The sequence below is a fragment of the Cucurbita pepo genome, chromosome 17, assembly GCF_057944985.1.
Source record: "Cucurbita pepo subsp. pepo isolate OVF chromosome 17, ASM5794498v1, whole genome shotgun sequence".
Classification (NCBI taxonomy): domain Eukaryota; kingdom Viridiplantae; phylum Streptophyta; class Magnoliopsida; order Cucurbitales; family Cucurbitaceae; genus Cucurbita; species Cucurbita pepo.
Genome location: NC_141814.1, coordinates 2097109 through 2116390, shown reverse-complemented (window position 1 = coordinate 2116390; position 19282 = coordinate 2097109). Strand labels below are relative to the sequence as shown.

Sequence of the window (19282 nt, the reverse complement as noted above, 5' to 3'; positions counted from 1 at the left end):
CGACACGAGAAGGTGAGGGGAAAAATGGTGGTAAAACCCTATTTTACCCTTTTGTCTCCCACACTTGCGTGTGCCCTCCAATCACCCAAAAATATTAATTAAAAAAAGAAAAAAAGAAAAAAAGAAAAAAAGAAAAAAGAGAGAGAAATAAAAACTCGTAATGAGTAAGAAGAAGGGAGTTTTGAGGCATTCTCAAATCGTTTCTCATATTTTTCTTCAGAATAGTTGGGGGAACTCAGAGAGACGGGAATACACCCAAAGAGAAAACGAAGAACACAGTAGAAGAAACCCCCAATTTTTACACTAAATACACTGAAATCTCTTCACACAGAAGAAGAAGAGGAAGAACAAGAAGAAGAACAGATAATCTAGAGCTTCAAACTGCTATTTTTCTTGGAAATTTTGATTGTTTTTTGTCTCCCTTTTCTGTGCCTTCTGTTTCTGGTTAATCTCTGTTTGAGCGAGATTCGAGAGAGAGATCTTGTCCTTCTACATTGCCCACTCTGTAGCGGACAAGGTAATCTCATTATTACCCAATTTTCAAATCACTTTCTTTCATCGACACACTTGATTTTCCCCCCTTGGAATTTGTTCGTCATCGGGTTGAATCGAGCTGCTTTTACCCTTTTCATCGATACCCTGTAATTGCATACGTATTGTTTTTCAGGGGTTTTGATTCTTTCTGTATATTTCTTTGTTTTCGAAAAGGATTTCTTCCGATTCTCGTTTCGTTTTGTTTTGAGGAATCAAAATTAGGGTTTTGCTACTGGCTATGTGCTCATGTATTCGGTGGATTTTCTAGGGTTTTGACGGATCGTAACTGGGTGGCTCTCCAATTTATCGGTTTCGCACTAATTAGGGTTTGGTACCGACTATGGATTGAAAGTATGATTATGACTGCGTCATCGCGCTTTCTCTTGAATGGGCTGGAGCTCCGATCTTTCCTGGGATTCGGGTTTTAGTCTGTACTTCGCCGAGGCCGCGATTCTGTAACTGTAACGTACCACTAGAATGAAGTGAACTTTGCTTCTCTGATCATGGAAGAGGATTGCACATTATAGACTTGTTTTTGGCAGTGAACAGTTTCAACCCAATCAATTTCTTGGATTACAAGGGATTTTCAATACAGTTTTAGGTTTTTCATCTCTAATTAGGAGGTTCTGTTGGTTTAAAGAGGAGCTAATAATTCGCCCCCGGAGGAAAATCAAGAGACCATTGCTTTGAATCATCGACATTTTCCACGAGCCGAACGGGAGAGCTAATTTGTGCTGAATTTGTTGCTCTGGAGTTATTTTTATCTGCGTTTCAGTTGATTTCGCCCTTTCGCATCTAGGATTTCTCTGATATCTGGGAACTTGGTTAGAATTCATTTAGTCAAGTGGCAGAGTTGGCTCTTGTTATTTTTGAGAATTTGGAAATATCTCTTGGCCTGTACTTATTATTCCTGTACTCGTGTTTATAGTGTTTATAAGTGGGAGAGTTCTCTGAGGTTTGGAAATTGCAATTTCTGGATTGACTAAGAAGCATATGGAGGAATATTGAAGCTGGAAATGAATGCGAGGACATGGTGCATGGACAGCAGCTTAGTTTCTTGTTCGTTCCCTTTTCGGAACAGTGCTTCTGGAAGGTAGTTACAGCATTTTCGCCCGTGGAGAGAGCTCTTGTTTTTTGTCTAGATACTCTGTGCAATGTCGCGCTGTTTTCCATTTCCGCCACCAGGATATGAGAAGAAATCTAGGGCAGAGGACGCGGACCTACTAAAAAAGGTTTATAACTTTCCTCGTCTTCTAATACATATAGTATAAATATAGTACTCTAATGACATATTTGGTGGAGCATCCTACTATAACTTCATTTGCGAGGTTCATTGGGTATTATTTCACAATCATCATCAAGGTTTAAATGACTGTATTTGTTTGGCATTTAGATGAATCAAATGATCCTTTTATTTTCTTTAAGAATTACTGGTTTTATAAACTGCTAGATTCATTGTCGCTTCTTGATAGCCGAATATTATTCTCCATGAAGATTCCACGCGTCCCGCGTAAAATGACAATTATTATGTTGTGAGATTAAAAGCATGGATGTTAGTGAATCTTGAGTTAACTGTGTATGCCATTGGTTTTTTTGATAGATTTGAGCTCATTAGATGTTTTACGAGTAGGCTCTCTGCTAGTCATTTTCCTTCTTATATTTTGTTTTGTTTGTTTGTATCTGTTCTTCTTTTGGAATGTTCTTGTGTGACTTGAGAACCTAAAAGATACTTCTGCCACATTCACGTGTTTCTTCGGATGAATGGTAGCTGTGGATGGCTATATATGCTTCTCACTTTTCTAGTATTAAATGATGAAAGTGTTTGCTGACATTGTTGAGAAGTTGACCATGTATTTGAAAATATTATCTTGTTTTTGGTTCTCTGTTTGATGTAGACTTTTGTTGTCTTGATGGATGTTTCTGGTTTTTCTTCTGAATGATATTTTTGGGAAAATGCTATTCTACTTAGACATATATTTATACATGTTATTTGGCATTTGGCATTTCAAGTACTTCCAAGTATTTTAAGTGTGGGGTGTGACCAGATCTTTCAGCTTTGAATCATGACACTGGATGGCTCATTATATCAGTGATCCAAAAATTTCCCAATAATTTTTCGTAGCGTTTTTTTTTTTGTTGGGGAGCTGTTTAAATGGCAGAGTTTTCTCTTCCATCTCTTTCAGCAGCATAAGCTTGAGACACAAGAACTCTTCCGTGTCTTCTATGGGAAGTTTCAATTTCTTCAGAAGGAATCTTAATGATAGTAAAACTTCAGATTTGATTCCTCGTCAGCCCAATTTCACTGGGATTCTATTTATTTTTTGATTTATTGATCTTTTGAATTCTTTGGGAATTTTCACTTATTAATCTCCCTTCCAGATCTTTAGCTTACATTTTCCATGTGTAGAGGACTTCCCTTTTGTTAACTATATTGTATGGAATAAGGATAAAGTCCCCATATGGTTGTTTGGTTGGTGACTTGATAGAAGACCAATTCCATTTTCGGAATGCACATTCAAATGACAACCATAAGTCCCTCATGTGAAGCTAGCATGAGAAAAGAAATAGTGTATAACCAAACCAAACACTAGTTTCAAATGAGAATCCTAAGGTCCTCAAAGCATTCTATTGGAAGTTACAAATGAAGCTTTAATATAGAATATGATATGGAATATTGAATGTCATGCACAACTCAATTGCAAATCTGACTATTTTAATCGAGCTAGATGGCTTTTTGTGTGAAGAGAGAAGGATGAATCACTGTGGGAAGAATTTAGAGATTGAGAGAGATACGGGCATGAAATGAGAAGTAAAAAAAATGAAAGCATGGGCAGAGCATGAGTGGTGAGTGAGATGAAGTTGAGCCTTGCTTTTGGAGAAGTTATCGAAATGACGAGATGAGGATGATGCCTTCATATTTTTACTAACCCTGAAAAGGCTGACTTTGTTTGGGGTAGAGGAAGGTTTCCGCCAACGGTTTATAATTTTTCTGCCCTCTCTAACGAAACTTAAACCTGCCTGATTCGTAGATCCAAATTTTTAATGTACATCCACACATAAATTATCCTTATTGTTTCCCTTTTTTATTGTATTTGTGCCTGCATATCTTCACAATGTTAGGGCTGTGTTAATGTCGAGGACGTTAATTTTAATGACTGCAAATTTTCAATGCATTCCTTCCTGTCATTGATAACGTCCATGTTTGCATAATTAGATTATGTTTTAAAAAGATCTGTTTGCAATGATCTATTTTATGTAACAGCATATTTTCTTCCTGTATTTCTTCTTTAAACACCGATGAACTGATTGGGGAGTATATATGTATTTACAAACTGATGGATGTACAGATTGAGTATTGTTTTGATTTCTTATCTCTAATGTTTTATGGAGACGTATAGGCGGACATGGGTTGTCTTTGGAGCTTTGGGTGGTAGGAAGGAACTGGAGACATGGGTTGTATGTAGGCACATCTTTTGTTTTTCTCTTCCCAGTGTTAATCCTCTGGTATTCTAGAATTGAAGTTTTACTTTCTAATTCAGAGTTCATATTTGATTTGCTCCTTTAGATTACAGTCTTTAGAGCTGCAAAAGTTTTACTGGACTTTGTGGGTTGGGTTATGAGATCTGTTTCGAACTCTTATTCGTAAAAAACTTTGGAGCACGCGCCTTTGTGGGTGCCATACTGTATAAACTTGAGATTTAGGGAGACTTCACTTCGAAATTTGAACAGGTGAAGGGGTTGACAGTTTTATTTGATCCTTGTCAAGTGCCAACTCAATGAATTAGACAAGATCCAAGTAAGTTACACTTCCATTTTCTTTTCCCTTAATGGAAGTTTTTGTTAGAGATGCAGAAAATCAAAAACCTTTTGGCCCTTAGTTGTCACTTGTCTACCCCTAAAAATTTATGTTCCATGGTGCAACCCTTGTTGCATGCAGGGCAAGAACGCTGTGAAAGAAGAGATAGATATGGCTTTGGGAGCTTTCGTACATAATCGGTGCCAATTAAGACAGAGGGTTATAGGGAATTAGACTACCGATAGAGTCGAAATGGAGAAATTAATTTTGTTTGGATCTTTTCTTTTTTGTCACTATAGCGTGGGCTCTATCCAAAGAACCATCTAAAGTATAAAGAGCACTTCTCCAGTAAGCTGACATCGAATTCCATCTTATTCGCTTGAGATCATATTTGCTAACGGTAATCCCGTGCCAGAATGCTTCCATTTCCTTGACAAATCTCTATCCTCATTTTGATCCTTGTTTCAAGCTTCCGAAGACTCGCCTCGCTTTGTTCCATATTTGGAGTCTTCACATGTTTTCATGTTTTTGCTTCCAAATTCTTGCACGATAAGCGTCAATCTAAAACATTCAACTTATTTTGAGCTCCATGCTTGGTTTTAGGCCTTCGTGAGATTCAAAGGATTTGTTGGAAGCACAACACATTTGATTGATTTTTGTGAAATTGTGAGAGATGATTTTGTGTAGCTCAAACGACGTCTAGGTCTCTCTTGTGCACTGGTTCATAACTACTCTGGTGATGTGGTGTGTTGATGTTCGACGATTTCCTTGTAATCTCTACTTTTTTCTCTCTTGACAATATCTTGTAGCACCTTTTCGTTTAACTATAGACGTGCATATTAGTTTCTATTTATCTTGTTTCAATTCCAGCTTAAAACAATGCGTGCTGGGTTTCGTCATTTCATGGATTTTCGCTTGTTTCAAAATGATATTACTCTTAGTATTCATTCTTTTCTTTCTGATTTGCAGGAGAAGAGCAAAGAGAAAAAACATAAAAAGGAGAAAAAGGAGAAGGAGAAGAAAGAGGGTAAAGAAAAAAGAGATAAGGATAAAAGTGAGGAGAAACGCCGGGAAAAGAAAGACAAAAAGAAAGATCGTGACAAAAAGAAGGAAAGGGATAAGGAGAAGGAGAAGGAGAAAGCACCACATGCCTTGGAGGACAGTAGACCTTCTGGGAAAATCAAGAGTCAAAATGGAGAGGAAGTTGTTAGAATCAAACATAATAGTATCCAAGAGGAGAAGCATTCTGGGAAACTTGATTCTTACGTCGGAAATAAGATTAGTCAGAATACTGTTCTTCCTAAGGAGACGAAGAACTCGAAGTTGGTGCCGGAGGTGGGGAGGAGAATCGAGGACAGTGGAACTGCAAAGGTCCAGAAACTTGCTGTTGCACAACCGAAAAGGGACGATGGAGTGGCCACACAGGTGGCTAGGAGTTCTGAGATCTTGTTTGAAGGTAATAAGGAATATATCAAGAACAAGACAATTGATCAAGGAAAATACAACGGTCAAGGAATTAGACACGACGAAAGATTCAGTGGAGATTCTACGGTCCCAAGTTTCACTGCAACTACGACTACGACTGCGAATGCAACCATTGAATCAGCAGAGAAAATTGCGGAGAGAAGGAAAGAAACAAATGATAAAATCAGACCGAAAGAAGGTGAAGAAAAACGAGGGAGCAAGCACAAGGATAAAGATAAAGAGAAAAAAGGACGATCAAACGATAAAGCGACCGATAAAGAGAAGAAGAAAGAAAAGAAGGCGAAGGAGAAGAAGGAGAAGAAGGCGAAGGAGAAGAAGGAGAAGAAGGCGAAGCAGAAAGAGGAGGAAGAGAAGAATGCAATGGTAGATAAAACAAAAGAGATCACTAAGGATAACCTCATAGGTAGGCATTCTACAAACACAGATACATCACAACTTCCTGACAGCAATATTGGTGCTGCAGTTGAAGAAAATCTAATTAAGAAACGGAAAGCGTTTGAGCCTAATGGAGTCTTGCACGGTGAGTTTATTCGTATAAACGAACGAACCACGTAATTATTTGGCAATGGATCTGTTTATTTAAAGTTGTTGTAGTTTATACTGTTGGCTTTTTTAGCTCTCAAAATAGTTTTCTTAATGTTCTTTCAGCAATTGACAACAGATCCAGTAAGTTGTTGAGGCCAGCTTCTCATCCATTGAAGGAAAACGGAAGGATACTCGAACCGTGCTTGGCTTCCCCCTTGCCTCCTTCAGAGAGACAGACCGTGGCAGCAAATGACGTTGTTTTGGTTAGTAAAGAACGTAAGATAAATGGCATTATTGAAGATCACCACCCGCCCGCCTCTCTGAAACACAAGACGGGCAGACAGGATGATCAACCTCAACCTCAACCTCAACCTCAACCTCAACCTCAATCTCAACCTCAACCTCAACTTCAACTTCAACTTCAACCTCAACTTCAACCTCAACCTACTGCAATACATAAAAAATCACCCCATCCAGATTCCAAGTTCTTGAGCGTGGTATATTCAGTTCCGAAAATGGAGGAATTGTCGGATTCTGATAACCAAGATTGGTTATTTACCAGTAATACTTCCCAAGCGATGAAGCCCGAGTTGGAAGCTTCAGAAGCCAAGGAAATGCCGCAGGTATGGGCCGAGGCGATGCAGATAGAACCATCTGATGTTTATGCTCTGCCTTATGTTATTCCCTACTGATGGTCTCACATGATTGGGCATTTTTTACCAACTTGACTTGACTTGACTCGACTCGGTGTCGACCCACGTTGGAATCGTGTTGGGGTTGTGGTTCACCAACAGCCAGCTAGGTATGGAGTTTTTCGATTACTCAACTACATTCACATTCTTGCTTGGTTCTGGCAGCTGGCTGGCTGGCTCGATGGGGCTGGACAATGTGAGTTTGATCATCTTCCTATCAAATTGTTGATTGGAACAGCAGCAGCTGTGGAATGCTCTTGTTGATCATTGAGGGGTGCGTGCGGGGTGTCACAATCGCCTTTTTCTCGGACAAGCATGACGGTGACACGGGGCGGCCAGGTACGGGAGGTGGTTTTTGGGTTAGGACATTAAATAACTAATTCATTGAAATGAGAAAATTCATAAAGGTAGCTCTGGGAGGTGTTTTTTCCTGCAGAGAGAGAGAGAGAGAGAGAGGGAGAGAGAGAAAGAGAGAGAAGTGTGAGCTTGTGGTATTTTATTTATAATTTGGTTGGAGCTGAAAAAAGCACTTTCTAATTGAGAATGTGAAAGGAATTAGATGTGGTCTTTACAACTCCACAATTTTGATTTGTATCATACAACTCAACTTTTTACTTACACAAATGTAAGATAGAGGGAAAAAAAAAGGAAAAGTAGTGCTAATTCGTTCATCCCCATCACCCTCCTTCCCTTTAGTTTTCATTCCTACTTGTTTGTTGCTCGTAAGATAAACAAAGACGGTTGCTTTTCAACCACGAGCAAGCACGGTGGAGGATCTTAACCTCTAATCTCTTGGTCGAGGCATATGCCTAACCTCGTAAGCTCGTAGACCTATGTTTAGGTACCCTTCTACCTGTTTACGTTCACGTTTATCCTTCTCCCACTAAGTATGTCAAGTAGGGTTGGTGCTTGTCTTTTTGATCTTGATCTCGGATGTCCTTCTCCCACTAAATATGTTAATTAGGGTTGGTGGTCTGCTTTCTAAGTATGTCGAGCGGGATTAGTGGTTGGTGGTTGGCTTTTTGATCCTGATCTCAGATGTCCTTCTCCCACTAAACATGTTAAGTGGGGCTGGTGGTCTGCTTTCTAGTTTTGATCTCGAATGTCCTTCTCCTACTAAGTATGTCGAGCGGGATTAGTGGTTGGTGGTTGGTTTTTCGATCTTGATCTCGGATGTCCTTATCCCACTAAGTATGTCGAGCTCGTTGAGATTTTCTCTTATATAATTGAAATTGATATTTCCAAGCCCTTAAAAATACACCAATTCATAAAGTCAACACTCATAACTTGTACACAAACATACGTGAAAGAAGCACCACTATTATAATGGTGGTGACCTTTTCTTATCTTTGACATATAAAGACCTTAAGTTTCTATACCACCATTCCATTGGCCATCAACTCAGCCTTCAGCTGCACCACTTCATTCTCCGGCAGAATTACAGTCACCAACCTCCCTTTGCTGCCGCTATTGTCGCCCGACCCGGGAACCACCACCACCGCGCCACTGTCGCCAACGCCGTGCAAGGTGTAGTACACATATTTGGGCCTCTCAGAATTCAATTCCATCCCATCTCCATACAAATCAGCTTCATCCCATTTCACGAATGTCAAATTCGCTCCATAAACAATGAAATCACTCACTCCATCATCCCTTTCCACAGCCTCTTCAATTAGCTTATTTTCTTCCTCCCCTGCATTATCCACCAGAAGCTCAGCCAGCTCCCTCCGATCAGCGGCGGAGATTGCGGCGGCGGTGAATTTGACCGTGCTGATCTTTTGGGCATTCCCAGTTATCTTCCCCTTTGGTTTAATAGCGTTGAGTTTACAGAGAGTCACCGTCGTGGGTTCGGAGCCTCGCCGGAGCTTGGCTATGGACTGCCAAAGGACGGCGGAGATAGATTCGAAAGGTGGGGTTAGGTGAGGCATCTGGGTCTGTAATTTAGCCAACTGGGTCGCGTTTAATTCGAAGGAAAATGATTCCATTTTGCAGTTGTTGGTCGGAATCCAATTTTCGCCGACTGAGTCGACTCGTCGGATGGAAAGTGGAGGCTTGGCGGCAGCGGAGAGTGGAGATTTCGGCGAAGAAATTTTCGTAATCGTGTCAACAGCGAGTGGCGGAGGTGGAGTGATGGCGGAGGGGGCGCCGCCGAAGAGGAGGTCGGTGAGAGCGTTCATGAAAACGGCGGCGGAGAAGGCGTCGCTAAGGATGTGGGACCAGCTCAGCCCAATTGAGAAGCCTTTACACTTGAACCTCGTCACCTATAAATTAAGTTAAATTAACGAAATAAATAAATAAATAAAATAATTTAAATCAGCTGATTACAACATGTCTTAATAAAATAATTAATATTTTGTACACTAAATAAATCCTCGAACTCACCCTTGTATTTATATATTTAAAATAATGACATAATAAATAAATAAATAAGTAAAATATGGAAAATATAATAAATTTATTTAATAACCTCGTACTCACCCTTGTATTTATATTTTTAAAATAATGACATAATAAATAAATAAATAAATACAACTTGGAATATATATATATATACATATCTCCCAACTAGAAACCCATCATTATTTACTACCACAACTAATGGAAATAAATTATTCCCATTTCCTATAAAAGCTTCTAATAATTTATGAAAAAGTGGAAAATAATAATTATTATTAAATTTCATGACTTTTTAATTAATGAACTAAAAATAGAAATAGAAGTTTTTTAGGGTTTAGGGTTTATATTAATTAAAAATTTAAAAAATAACATTTTGCTTTTTTTTTTTTTTTTTAATTATATTGCTATAAGATTTTTTTTTTTAAATAATTTTATTTATTTATGTATTTTATGTTCAGTGACTCATTAGATACCGGTTTCAATCTTATGGACCAAAGAAAGTTAGCTTAAGAAACCGACCGACCAACCAACCAAATAAATCCTATGCAGGAAAAAAAACAATACGGTTCAAAATTTTATACATCAAATAAGTAAATAAATAATAACATTTTTTGATGTTCTAACTCGAAAAAAGTTGTTCAACTAAAAAATTTATGTCTAGACGCGTGAAAGATCAACTTCACAGAGCTGGAAGCTTGGTTTTAATATGAGAAAATAACGTTTTATTATATGCTACATGTACATCATATGCATTAATTTTGATAACGAAAATCATAAAATTAAAACAAATATAATACTTTATGTTATTTATTTTTATGAATATGATATTTGTGTTACCATTTTCTTTAATTTAATATAATAATTTGAACCAATAATAATAATAATAATAATAATTTGAACTTTTAATATCGAACAAAATTAAAATATATATATATATATATATATATATATATATATTACAATACTATTTTAAAAAATCGCTTTTAAGTAATTTTATAAGTGGAAAGTAATCTAAATAAACTAAAAAAAAACATTTATTTTTACTATTTTTATATAGAATAAATATTTAAGTGTGAGTTATACTAGCATATACGAAGGTAGTAATTCAGCTCACTACGGGCAGATATTATCTGTTTTAGTCCATTACATATAGTGGTCAACTTCACAATTCAAAAACAGATTGGGTAGAGAGAGGTTTGTACACAGTAATGCTTCATTTCCTTACCAACGGACGTAGGAATTCACCTAAGAGAGAGGTTTATATAATTTTTTTTATTAAAAAAAAAACTTGAAAAGATTGTTCAAAGCAACCGTCAGTGTTGTAGTTATTAAATATAGTACAGAAAATAAATAATAAACTCATTAAATTCATTTTGAAATAAACGATATCTGAATCGAACCACGAACCTGCATATAAATGAGCGGCGAAAACTGCAATTCCGGTCCGATATTCTTCTGCGGAACCAGCAATTTCAGAGACGAACAATCGTTTCCGGTCGTTTCTAGCCATTCCGCCACCGTCATACGGCACTCCGCTTCAATAAACCTAGCGCCGCAGTCATTACACTTTATGAACGGCCGGCCGGAATCCGCCAGACGGAGACGGCCGCAGGTGATGTAGTACTCGTTGAACAAAGAGAACGTCGCCGACTTAATCTGCGGTACCGTCAGCGACCGGCTGGCCTCGGAATCGAAGAAGTAGATTCCGTGGATGTAATGGAGCTTCATCGCCAAATCGAGGCCGGATAAGTGATAGGCGTTGTCGGATCCAATCGAGTAGCCAGGGCCGACGGAAGAGACGAGGAAGTTGTGGACGAGGCTCTGTTCATTGTCGCCGGAAACCATGGCGGAAGGAGGAGGGATTTGTTTGACGGAGAAGAAAGGGGGAGAAAAATTGGGGTTTAAAGAGGGGACGAAGAAGGGTTTGAGCGGGTGAGGGATTTTAATGGCATTTAATTACGTGTCGGCTGCTTAGTGGCTGTTATTTTCAATTAGCTAGTTGTTACCTGTCGGAATAACATTACTCAATCCCTAACTTAATAAAACACATAATCATCCATTAAGCACTAACTCAAAAAATAGGCATATATTATCCCTCACCCAACTCGTTTTAATGTCGTGTTTAATTAAAAATTAACAAAATTATATTTAAATATTATTTTTTCGAACAAAATTAGAATTTAATCCTTACCCGTCTTATAATTTAATAAAACTTAAAACTTTAAAAATAATATTTATAGTTCCATAAAAAAAATAATTAAAAATAGTCCATTTTAACCACAAGTCTAATATTTAAAAATAAATGGGTTAAATTTCAATTTTCTTGAAATTATAAGGCCCCTTTTGTAATTTTTTTTTGGACCCAATAAAAAAAATAATAATAATAATAACATTTTAAATATTATAAAAAAAAATATAATAAGAATAATAATAACAAATGCATTTTTGCTTATAAACTTGTGTCATCTCTATATTTAGCCCACATATTATATGAATTTATTATTTAATTCTATTAAAAGAATATCGTATTAATAGACTTTCAAACTTAGCTTATAAAATATTAAATTTAAAATTTTCCATATTTAACCAAATTAATTATTTAAAAAAAAAAATCAGCTTCCATGTGAGGAAGGATGAATTAAATAAAAATCAGTGTTATGCAAAGAGGAGAAGGTGAAATAATTAATGCAATTTTCTTTTTTGCTTTGATATTTAATGCAAAATTTATTATTGTTTCCTGCTCAATAAATCTAATTATTAGATGAATTTATTAACTATACATTATTTTAAAATATATTTTTTAATTTAATCACCTGCTTCAGTCGAGTCAATCATCGTAGACCTTGACAACACGTTGGTCTGTCAAAGTGGCAAACTAATGCACCACGATGTTGGATGAAAGTAAGATATGGTTTCTTTCGTAATTTGGTTAATAAATTTTATTATTATTATTATAATAAATGTGAAACCAATGAAATTTTGATGAAACAAATTGATTTTTGCCCAAATCCAAATAGCGGAAATGCACGTGAGCTCCACATGACACTGATAGTCAACTTGTTTGCACACCATTTTCAATATTTTAAGTTAGCACGGATAATTGAGCTGTAATTAGGGTTTTTAGCCTTGTTCTTGCAATTAGGTAAAAAATGAAACCGTTTGATACCACTAGCCGGAGGAATGCAAAACACGTGCCCCGTGAGAGGCCGAGTAGTAGTAGATTGGGGTTTAGCCCAAATTCCTCTCTTCTCCTCCGTTGCCCACGATCTGATCTTTTTGTTTTGGCCAAAATTTATTCAACGTTTGACTTTTTTTCTATCAGTTTCTCCTTCGTTTTATCTCATAACTTAAGTTTTTCTTCTTGATTCAATTTTACTCGTAATATTAGCTCTCACGATCGAGATTCATGGTTAAAACCCAATTTGAGAGTAATCATTTTTAATCGTCTTTTCTTAGGACGTTATATTGGGCCTTATTGAATTATTTTTCATAGGCTTAAATGCTTCGAGATAGGCCTTAAATTATCTTCAAGATTGTCCTACAAATCTCGTAGGGATAGATTTAAAAATCCTCCAAAGATGAATGTCAATTTATTCGGAGTTAATTTTAGTGTTCCACGATGAATCTTAGACTATCCTTAAAATTAACCATCAAACTCTACAGGCTTCCTCTGCCGTGCCCCTTTGAAAAGTCAACCATAGAGTCAGTCTCAGCCTTAAAGACAAGGCCGAGGAGCGGAAGCCCAAAATTCCTCTTTCTTCTTTGTCTCATGGCTCGACCTTTCTGTTTTGGCCCAAATTTTTTTACGTAGAGATTTTTCTTATTAGTTTTACCATATTAAAAAAAATTGAAATCATTATTTATATGATTTGGTTATAATTTAATGGCATTTATTATTATTATTATTATTATTATTATTATTATTATTGTTATTATTATTATTATTATTATTATTATTATTATTATTATTTCTGAATAAATAGTAAATTATAACACTATCCATAAGACTTTCTATCTCTCATTTGGGCTAAAATCCTGGGTTTCATGATGAGGAAATAATGGAGATTTTCTGTTAGACAAAAAAAAAAAAATCTTTTTTTAATAAATATTTTACTATAATAGATCTTAGCCACGTAGGAAATTATTTATTAACAAATTATTTTAAAAATTAAAAGAAAATTTATGTCCTTAAAAAATTATTATTTTAAAAAAATATTATATTAATAATAATAAAAAGTAATGAATTTATTTTTAAGCAACATATAATTTTAATTCTAATTTTAGTTATAAAAGAGCGTTAATTCAATCTCGTACACTCCACCAACTTTAGGAGCGCTATAGAAGACGACTCTAACTTGTCCGAAACTTATAAGAGAAGCGTGTTCAATATTCAAGTGATATCTACAAAATGCCGACTAATCTATACCATTGTCGGGAAAAACAAGCAAGAACCAAGAATACGTATAAAGAACGGTGTGACAAGGGGCCAAAGAAGAGAAGTTAGGGAAGATTTAATGCAAACTTTACTCACATTTATGATGAACTTTATAGTTGAATAGTGTCCCCAACACACGATAGACTCGATAGGTCTAAATAATAGTTATTTAATTATATTACTTTAAAACATCGATACAGATCTCGTGAATAAATATATATTTTCTTTAAACTAATTCATAATTTTAGTTTATCTTCTAACCGAGCTTGAAAAGATGATTCCAATATGTTTAGAATTATGGATATTCGTGGGTTGGGTCGGGGTTGTGTTTGGACGTTTTTTAGACCAAACCCATTATTTGAGTTGTAAAATTTTTTCAACTCAAACAACATTTAGAATCATAGACAGTAAAGCAATGAAGATAATAATGATTTTTACTGTATCCAACTTAGTTTATAATCATTTCAAATATATACAATATTTTAAAAATATTATTAATTTACGGAAGAAATAAGAGTTTAATTAAAACATATATTGTAACCGTCCGATGCTACCACTAATTAATATTATCCGATTTGGCCCGTTACATATATCCGTCAGTCTCACAGTTTTAAAACACGTTTGTTAGAGAGAGGTTTTCACACTTAGAAGAGTGTGGAAACCTTTCACTAGTAGACACGTTTTAAAATCATAAGGTTGATGACAATATGTAACAGATCAAAACGGATAATATTTACTAGCGGTGGGTTTTGACTGTTACAAGAATCAAATACCGAGCGGTGTGTCAGTGAGGACGTTGGCTACCAACAGGGTGAAACCCATGTTTATTATAAGGGTTTGAAAACCTCGCTAAATAAATGTGACGATAATACGTAACGGAATAAAGAGAATAATATACGTGGTAGGTTGATAAAAAAGAAAGGAATGAAAAAGGTTATAATTGGTAAGTAAGGTAGTAGTATTGTTGCTGTTGTTTTGGGTAGCCCATAGATCCACCGCATGCTACTCGCACTCCAAAACACGACAAACCCACGCAAAACGCCAAGAAGCTGTGCGGCTGTGGCCTCACCTTGACGCGGCCCCAAATCCAATGCGCGTTGCGACAAACACGCCTACCACGCAACCCCCCGCCTCCGGTTGAGCTTGGAGGACATGGATTTCTGTATTTTCTATGTACTTCTAGATCTTCTCTTTTTTAAAAAAAAAAAAAAAAATCAATTGTTTTTTACTTTTTTCAGATTATTATTATTATTATTATTATTATTATTATTATTATTTTTTGTCCTTCTAGAACTTCTAGAACATTTTTTTTTAATTCAATTATTATTTTTTTCTAATTTTTTTTGTTGGTTTGCTTCCTAAATTTGGTGGGTTGCCAATTAAATTTGATTAATCCACAAAATATCTATTAAATAATAATTTCAACTAAAATTATTTTGTTTTTTTGCCTAAATTTTAGTATGTATTTTGTTATTTACTAATGATAATAATTCTTTTTGTATGATAACCTACCATAAGATAAAATATTTTTAGCTTGGAAGCAAGTAATAATTCTTTTTCATTGGCGCGTTCTTATAAAAGTGGGAGTGTTCGTCAAGAATACTCCATTAGTGCATTCTTATTAAGAGTTGGAGCGTTTTCCGTTTTAAACAGCTAAAAATACTCTATTATGTTAACAATATAGATATCTATACAAAAATTAAGCTTATTAACGATACAATATTAGATGTTAAATACCAAAAAGAACGAACTCGTAAAATAAACACTGGGATGTGAAGAACAAAGAGGGTCACATCAGCCCAATAACTTAGAAGTGTCCTATTGAAAAGGTGGCTCATGTGGTGGTTGGTTTTCCAACCCAGCTTGGATGGGTTGCACCATGAAAATGACCCTTCAATAATGAACATAAATTACACACATCTGCTACCACCCACCTGCTATTGGTCCCCTTTCTCACACTCGGCTCACTCTTAATGGGTTACATCGCTTTCTCGAACCCTCCATTATTGAGTATTGTCCTAAGGTTTTTCTCGACTATTCTGACAAGATAACGGTATAATTTTATGACATTGATTGTCATGGTAACAACGTGACCTTCTATATTTGGTTGATGTGGTGAACTTCTCGTTTTCCCTTTTACGGGTGAGTCCAACTATTCTACTGAGACATTTGGTTCGTAAGGAAACTTATAGGATATTAAATCTTAGAAAAGTGGTCGATTATTGTGGGCAACCCATGGTGTTCAAAACTAAAAGTGAGGCTGGAACATAATCTAACAATGGTTGGAGTGGAAAACAAGAACTGAGATCACTGGTTGAACAAGATTGTGTGTTATCAAGCAAGGAATGATCAAGTAAACACTGATAGATTATTCTGAGATCAGTTTAGAAACTCAAGTACTCGAGAAATTTTGAATTCCATATATATACATTGAATACTAGCTTTCTAGTGATTTACATTCCCTATGAAAAACTTCCCAATTTTTGGGCTCTAAACAATTTGGGTTTCACAGTGGAAGTAGAAGTTCTAGTACTCAGTAGGCTGTGTATAAAGAGTGCTAATTAAGCTCTTGAATCCAGCTATTGAATATTGTATCAGCTATGTGCAGGAAGGTTGAAAGTTTTAGAGCAAGGGAGAAACCAAATTACACGTCGTCTTCGTCGTCGTTAAGCTCGTCCCTTTGTCTGCGCATTCGAGCTCCCCACGACATGCTTGCTCCTGAATCTTTGTTCATGCTTCTTCTCCTCAAGCCTGATAGCTGATCCTCCCAACGGCTCTTCCACCCACTTTTCACTTCCATTTCCTGAGTAATTCAAGGAAAGAATCAGACAAGTGCATATTTAATTTAGGAAATTCTGATATAGAAACTACAAGAATTGATATCTGCCATATGATTATATCCAGGAATCATAATTTTGTCTTGATTATCCCTGTTTTGAAGCACTTAAGTCATTTGAATTAAGAACAGATTATTTTAAGAAACGATGGTGAAGTAAAAAAATTTAACGCTAAAACGTCTTGTGTGACTTTGGCATTTTGAAAAGTATAATAGAAGCATGCGGCAAGCCTAAGCAACTAGCAAGTGAGACAGAGGATAGAATCAAAAGATCCTAAAATTATGGTTAATCAATTGCTAAAATAAATTCCTCAAAGAACATTTGTAATATCGTCAATATACCTCTGTAGTTTGTAAATTATGTTTCAACTAATAGTTTTTTTTTAAAAGAAATATCAGATTATGTTCTTCATCTAATTACCTATACAAAAACAAATCATAAGATTTTTGCAGCCGCAATCCCTATGCCGATTCATGTACAAGCAGAAAATAGAGTAATAGTTCAAAGGATAAACAATTGAAAAGCTCGATTGAGAGGTTGCAGAAATCCAGGTTGAATCAACGAATAGGTCATAGAAATTAATTCAGGATCAGGAGGCGAAATTGTTCGAATCAGGTCAAAAATCAACTCAATAAAACGAAATAATTTGCCATGAAATAAGGTAGAGAAGGCATCCGATTCCTAATTGATTCAGAAACCAAATTGACCTAAAAAATCGGCAAGAAATGTACCTCGTTGTTGCCACGTCTTCGAGCAGAGAAAGCAAGGTGAAGGCCTCCCAACATGTCTCTATCATACAAAGCTCTCATACTAGGATCAGACAACGTCTCGTACGCCTCCTGAACCTTGATGAACTTTCTGGTATACTCCTCGATCCTATCCGGCGGCGAGACGTCCGGATGATATTTCCGAGCCAACTGCTTGTACGCCTGCTTAATCTCCGCCATAGACCCCGACTCCGGTATTCCTAAAAGATCGTAGAAGCTAATCTCAACAGCGTCGGAGACAACCGCCTCGTCGACGACGGCTGCCTTCGCTCTGACGCAAAGAGAAGGAGTCCGTGTCGATTTCGGAAACAGAACCTGCGAATTTCCTACCGACGAAGAGGCTCTTCTCGGAGAGAAAATCGGAGGCATCGCCGGTAAAAGGCTACGTGAATCAGTACCAGATAAAGCCAAACCGTAACCACGCATCTCTGTGATTTCTTCTTCCGATTATGTCACTGAAATCTTACTCTGATGAACCTTCACCACTCGCTGGTTCGTCGACTGCGGAAGTAAGTACGGCATGAGCAAAAGCAAAAAAGTTCCTGTGAATTTCTTGTCTGAATTGGCTTCCCCCGTTACGGTTTCAATGGGGTTCATAGCTGACTTACGTATATATATATATATAAATTAGTACGCCATTTATTATTTATTAAATTTTTAAATTAAAAAAAAATGTGAGGTGGGGATTAATTTCTTACTAATTTATAAAAAAATACCTTTTAATTTGTCGTTTCTTTAAAATAAAAATATTCTTATTCTTACTTTTTTTTTTTTTAATTTCATAAATATTTTTAAATTACATTTATTAAATATTTATTAAAAACTTGACATGACAGAGTCCTATAATTTTGTATACTTCCAATTTTATTTTTATTTTTTATAGTTAATATAAAAAAATCACCAGGTTCAAAGAATTTGGTCCATTTTTATTTTATTTTGGTTTTAGATTATTTTTAAAAAATTTAATTATTAATTTTGGTTTTATTTTTTTTGGTACGGTAATAATTAGATGAACTTAAGTGTTAATTAACCATGATAATAATTTATTTATGAGTATGTTATTATTTATTTAATTATTTTGGTTGTTATTATCTAAAATTAATTTCAAGGGGCTTAATTTTGTGAGCCAAATCTATGGTAACCCACCCCAGGTTTCACAAGCCACTGTATCTGAAACCAATGGTCTCATTTAACAAGCCACAAGCCACGTGGCACGTAGCTTTCTCAAAACTAATTTCATTCCATCCGGACAACTCAAACCGACCTAACCCGAATCATAGGGGTTGGGTTAATATTTTGGGTTGAATGGAGTTTATTTTTTTTGAATCCGAATTGATTTGGTTCGATTTCGGGTTTGAGTTCGTGGGACAAATATTGTCAATGTGATGTCCACATTGGTTGGGAGGAGAACAAAACACCCTTTGCAAGGGTGTGGAAATCTTCGATACGAGACGCGTTTTAAAGCCAGGAGGGGAAGCCTGGAAGGGAAAACCCAAATAGGGCAATATCTGTTAGTGGTGAGCTTGAACTGTTACAAATGGTATCGGAGCTAGACATTGGACGGTGTGCCAGCCTTCTCACTGTTCCCTGAAGGGGGTAGACACGAGGCGGTGTGCCAGTAAAGACGTTGGGCCCGAAGGGGGTGGATAAAAAATAACGACGTAAAGGGGTGGAAACCTCTTTCCAGCACGCGTTTTAAAAATAATGAGATTGACAACGATTCGTAATAAGCAAAAACAGACAACATCTGTTAGCGGTAGGCTTGGAATGGTTACAAATGATATAAGAGCCAGATATTAGATAATGAGCGAGGA

The 19282-nt window shown here is 36.1% G+C and overlaps 3 protein-coding genes across 5 annotated transcripts; 1 reads left to right on the top strand and 2 right to left on the bottom strand.

The window, feature by feature from the left end:
• Positions 1-168: 168 nt before the first annotated feature.
• LOC111778389 (uncharacterized) lies at positions 169-7624 on the top strand. Of its 3 annotated transcripts, XR_002812539.2 has the most exons (5): positions 169-517; positions 803-1766; positions 5300-6335; positions 6464-7142; positions 7271-7624. XR_002812539.2 is itself a non-coding variant. In XM_023658176.2 (4 exons), the coding sequence occupies exons 2-4, from the start codon at positions 1689-1691 to the stop codon at positions 7030-7032; spliced, it is 1683 nt and encodes a 560-aa protein (XP_023513944.2). In that variant the 5' UTR covers positions 169-517; positions 803-1688; the 3' UTR covers positions 7033-7624. The 3 variants fall into 3 exon arrangements, 2 of the variants coding, with proteins under 2 accessions (XP_023513944.2, XP_023513947.2); XM_023658176.2 differs by having other exon boundaries at positions 6464-7624; XM_023658179.2 differs by having other exon boundaries at positions 169-1766; positions 6464-7624.
• A 657-nt stretch (positions 7625-8281) lies between these two features.
• Positions 8282-11339, bottom strand: LOC111778390 (protein ECERIFERUM 26-like). Its single transcript, XM_023658180.2, has 2 exons — positions 10837-11339; positions 8282-9293 (listed from the first exon to the last, which is right to left on the bottom strand). Exons 1-2 carry the CDS (start codon positions 11272-11274, stop codon positions 8406-8408), a joined length of 1326 nt encoding a protein of 441 aa, XP_023513948.2. The 5' UTR covers positions 11275-11339; the 3' UTR covers positions 8282-8405.
• Positions 11340-16210: 4871 nt separating this feature from the next.
• On the bottom strand, positions 16211-18071 carry LOC111778045 (chaperone protein dnaJ 20, chloroplastic). Its single transcript, XM_023657655.2, has 2 exons — positions 17433-18071; positions 16211-16667 (listed from the first exon to the last, which is right to left on the bottom strand). Exons 1-2 carry the CDS (start codon positions 17892-17894, stop codon positions 16509-16511), a joined length of 621 nt encoding a protein of 206 aa, XP_023513423.1. The 5' UTR covers positions 17895-18071; the 3' UTR covers positions 16211-16508.
• Between the last annotated feature and the right edge of the window lie 1211 nt (positions 18072-19282).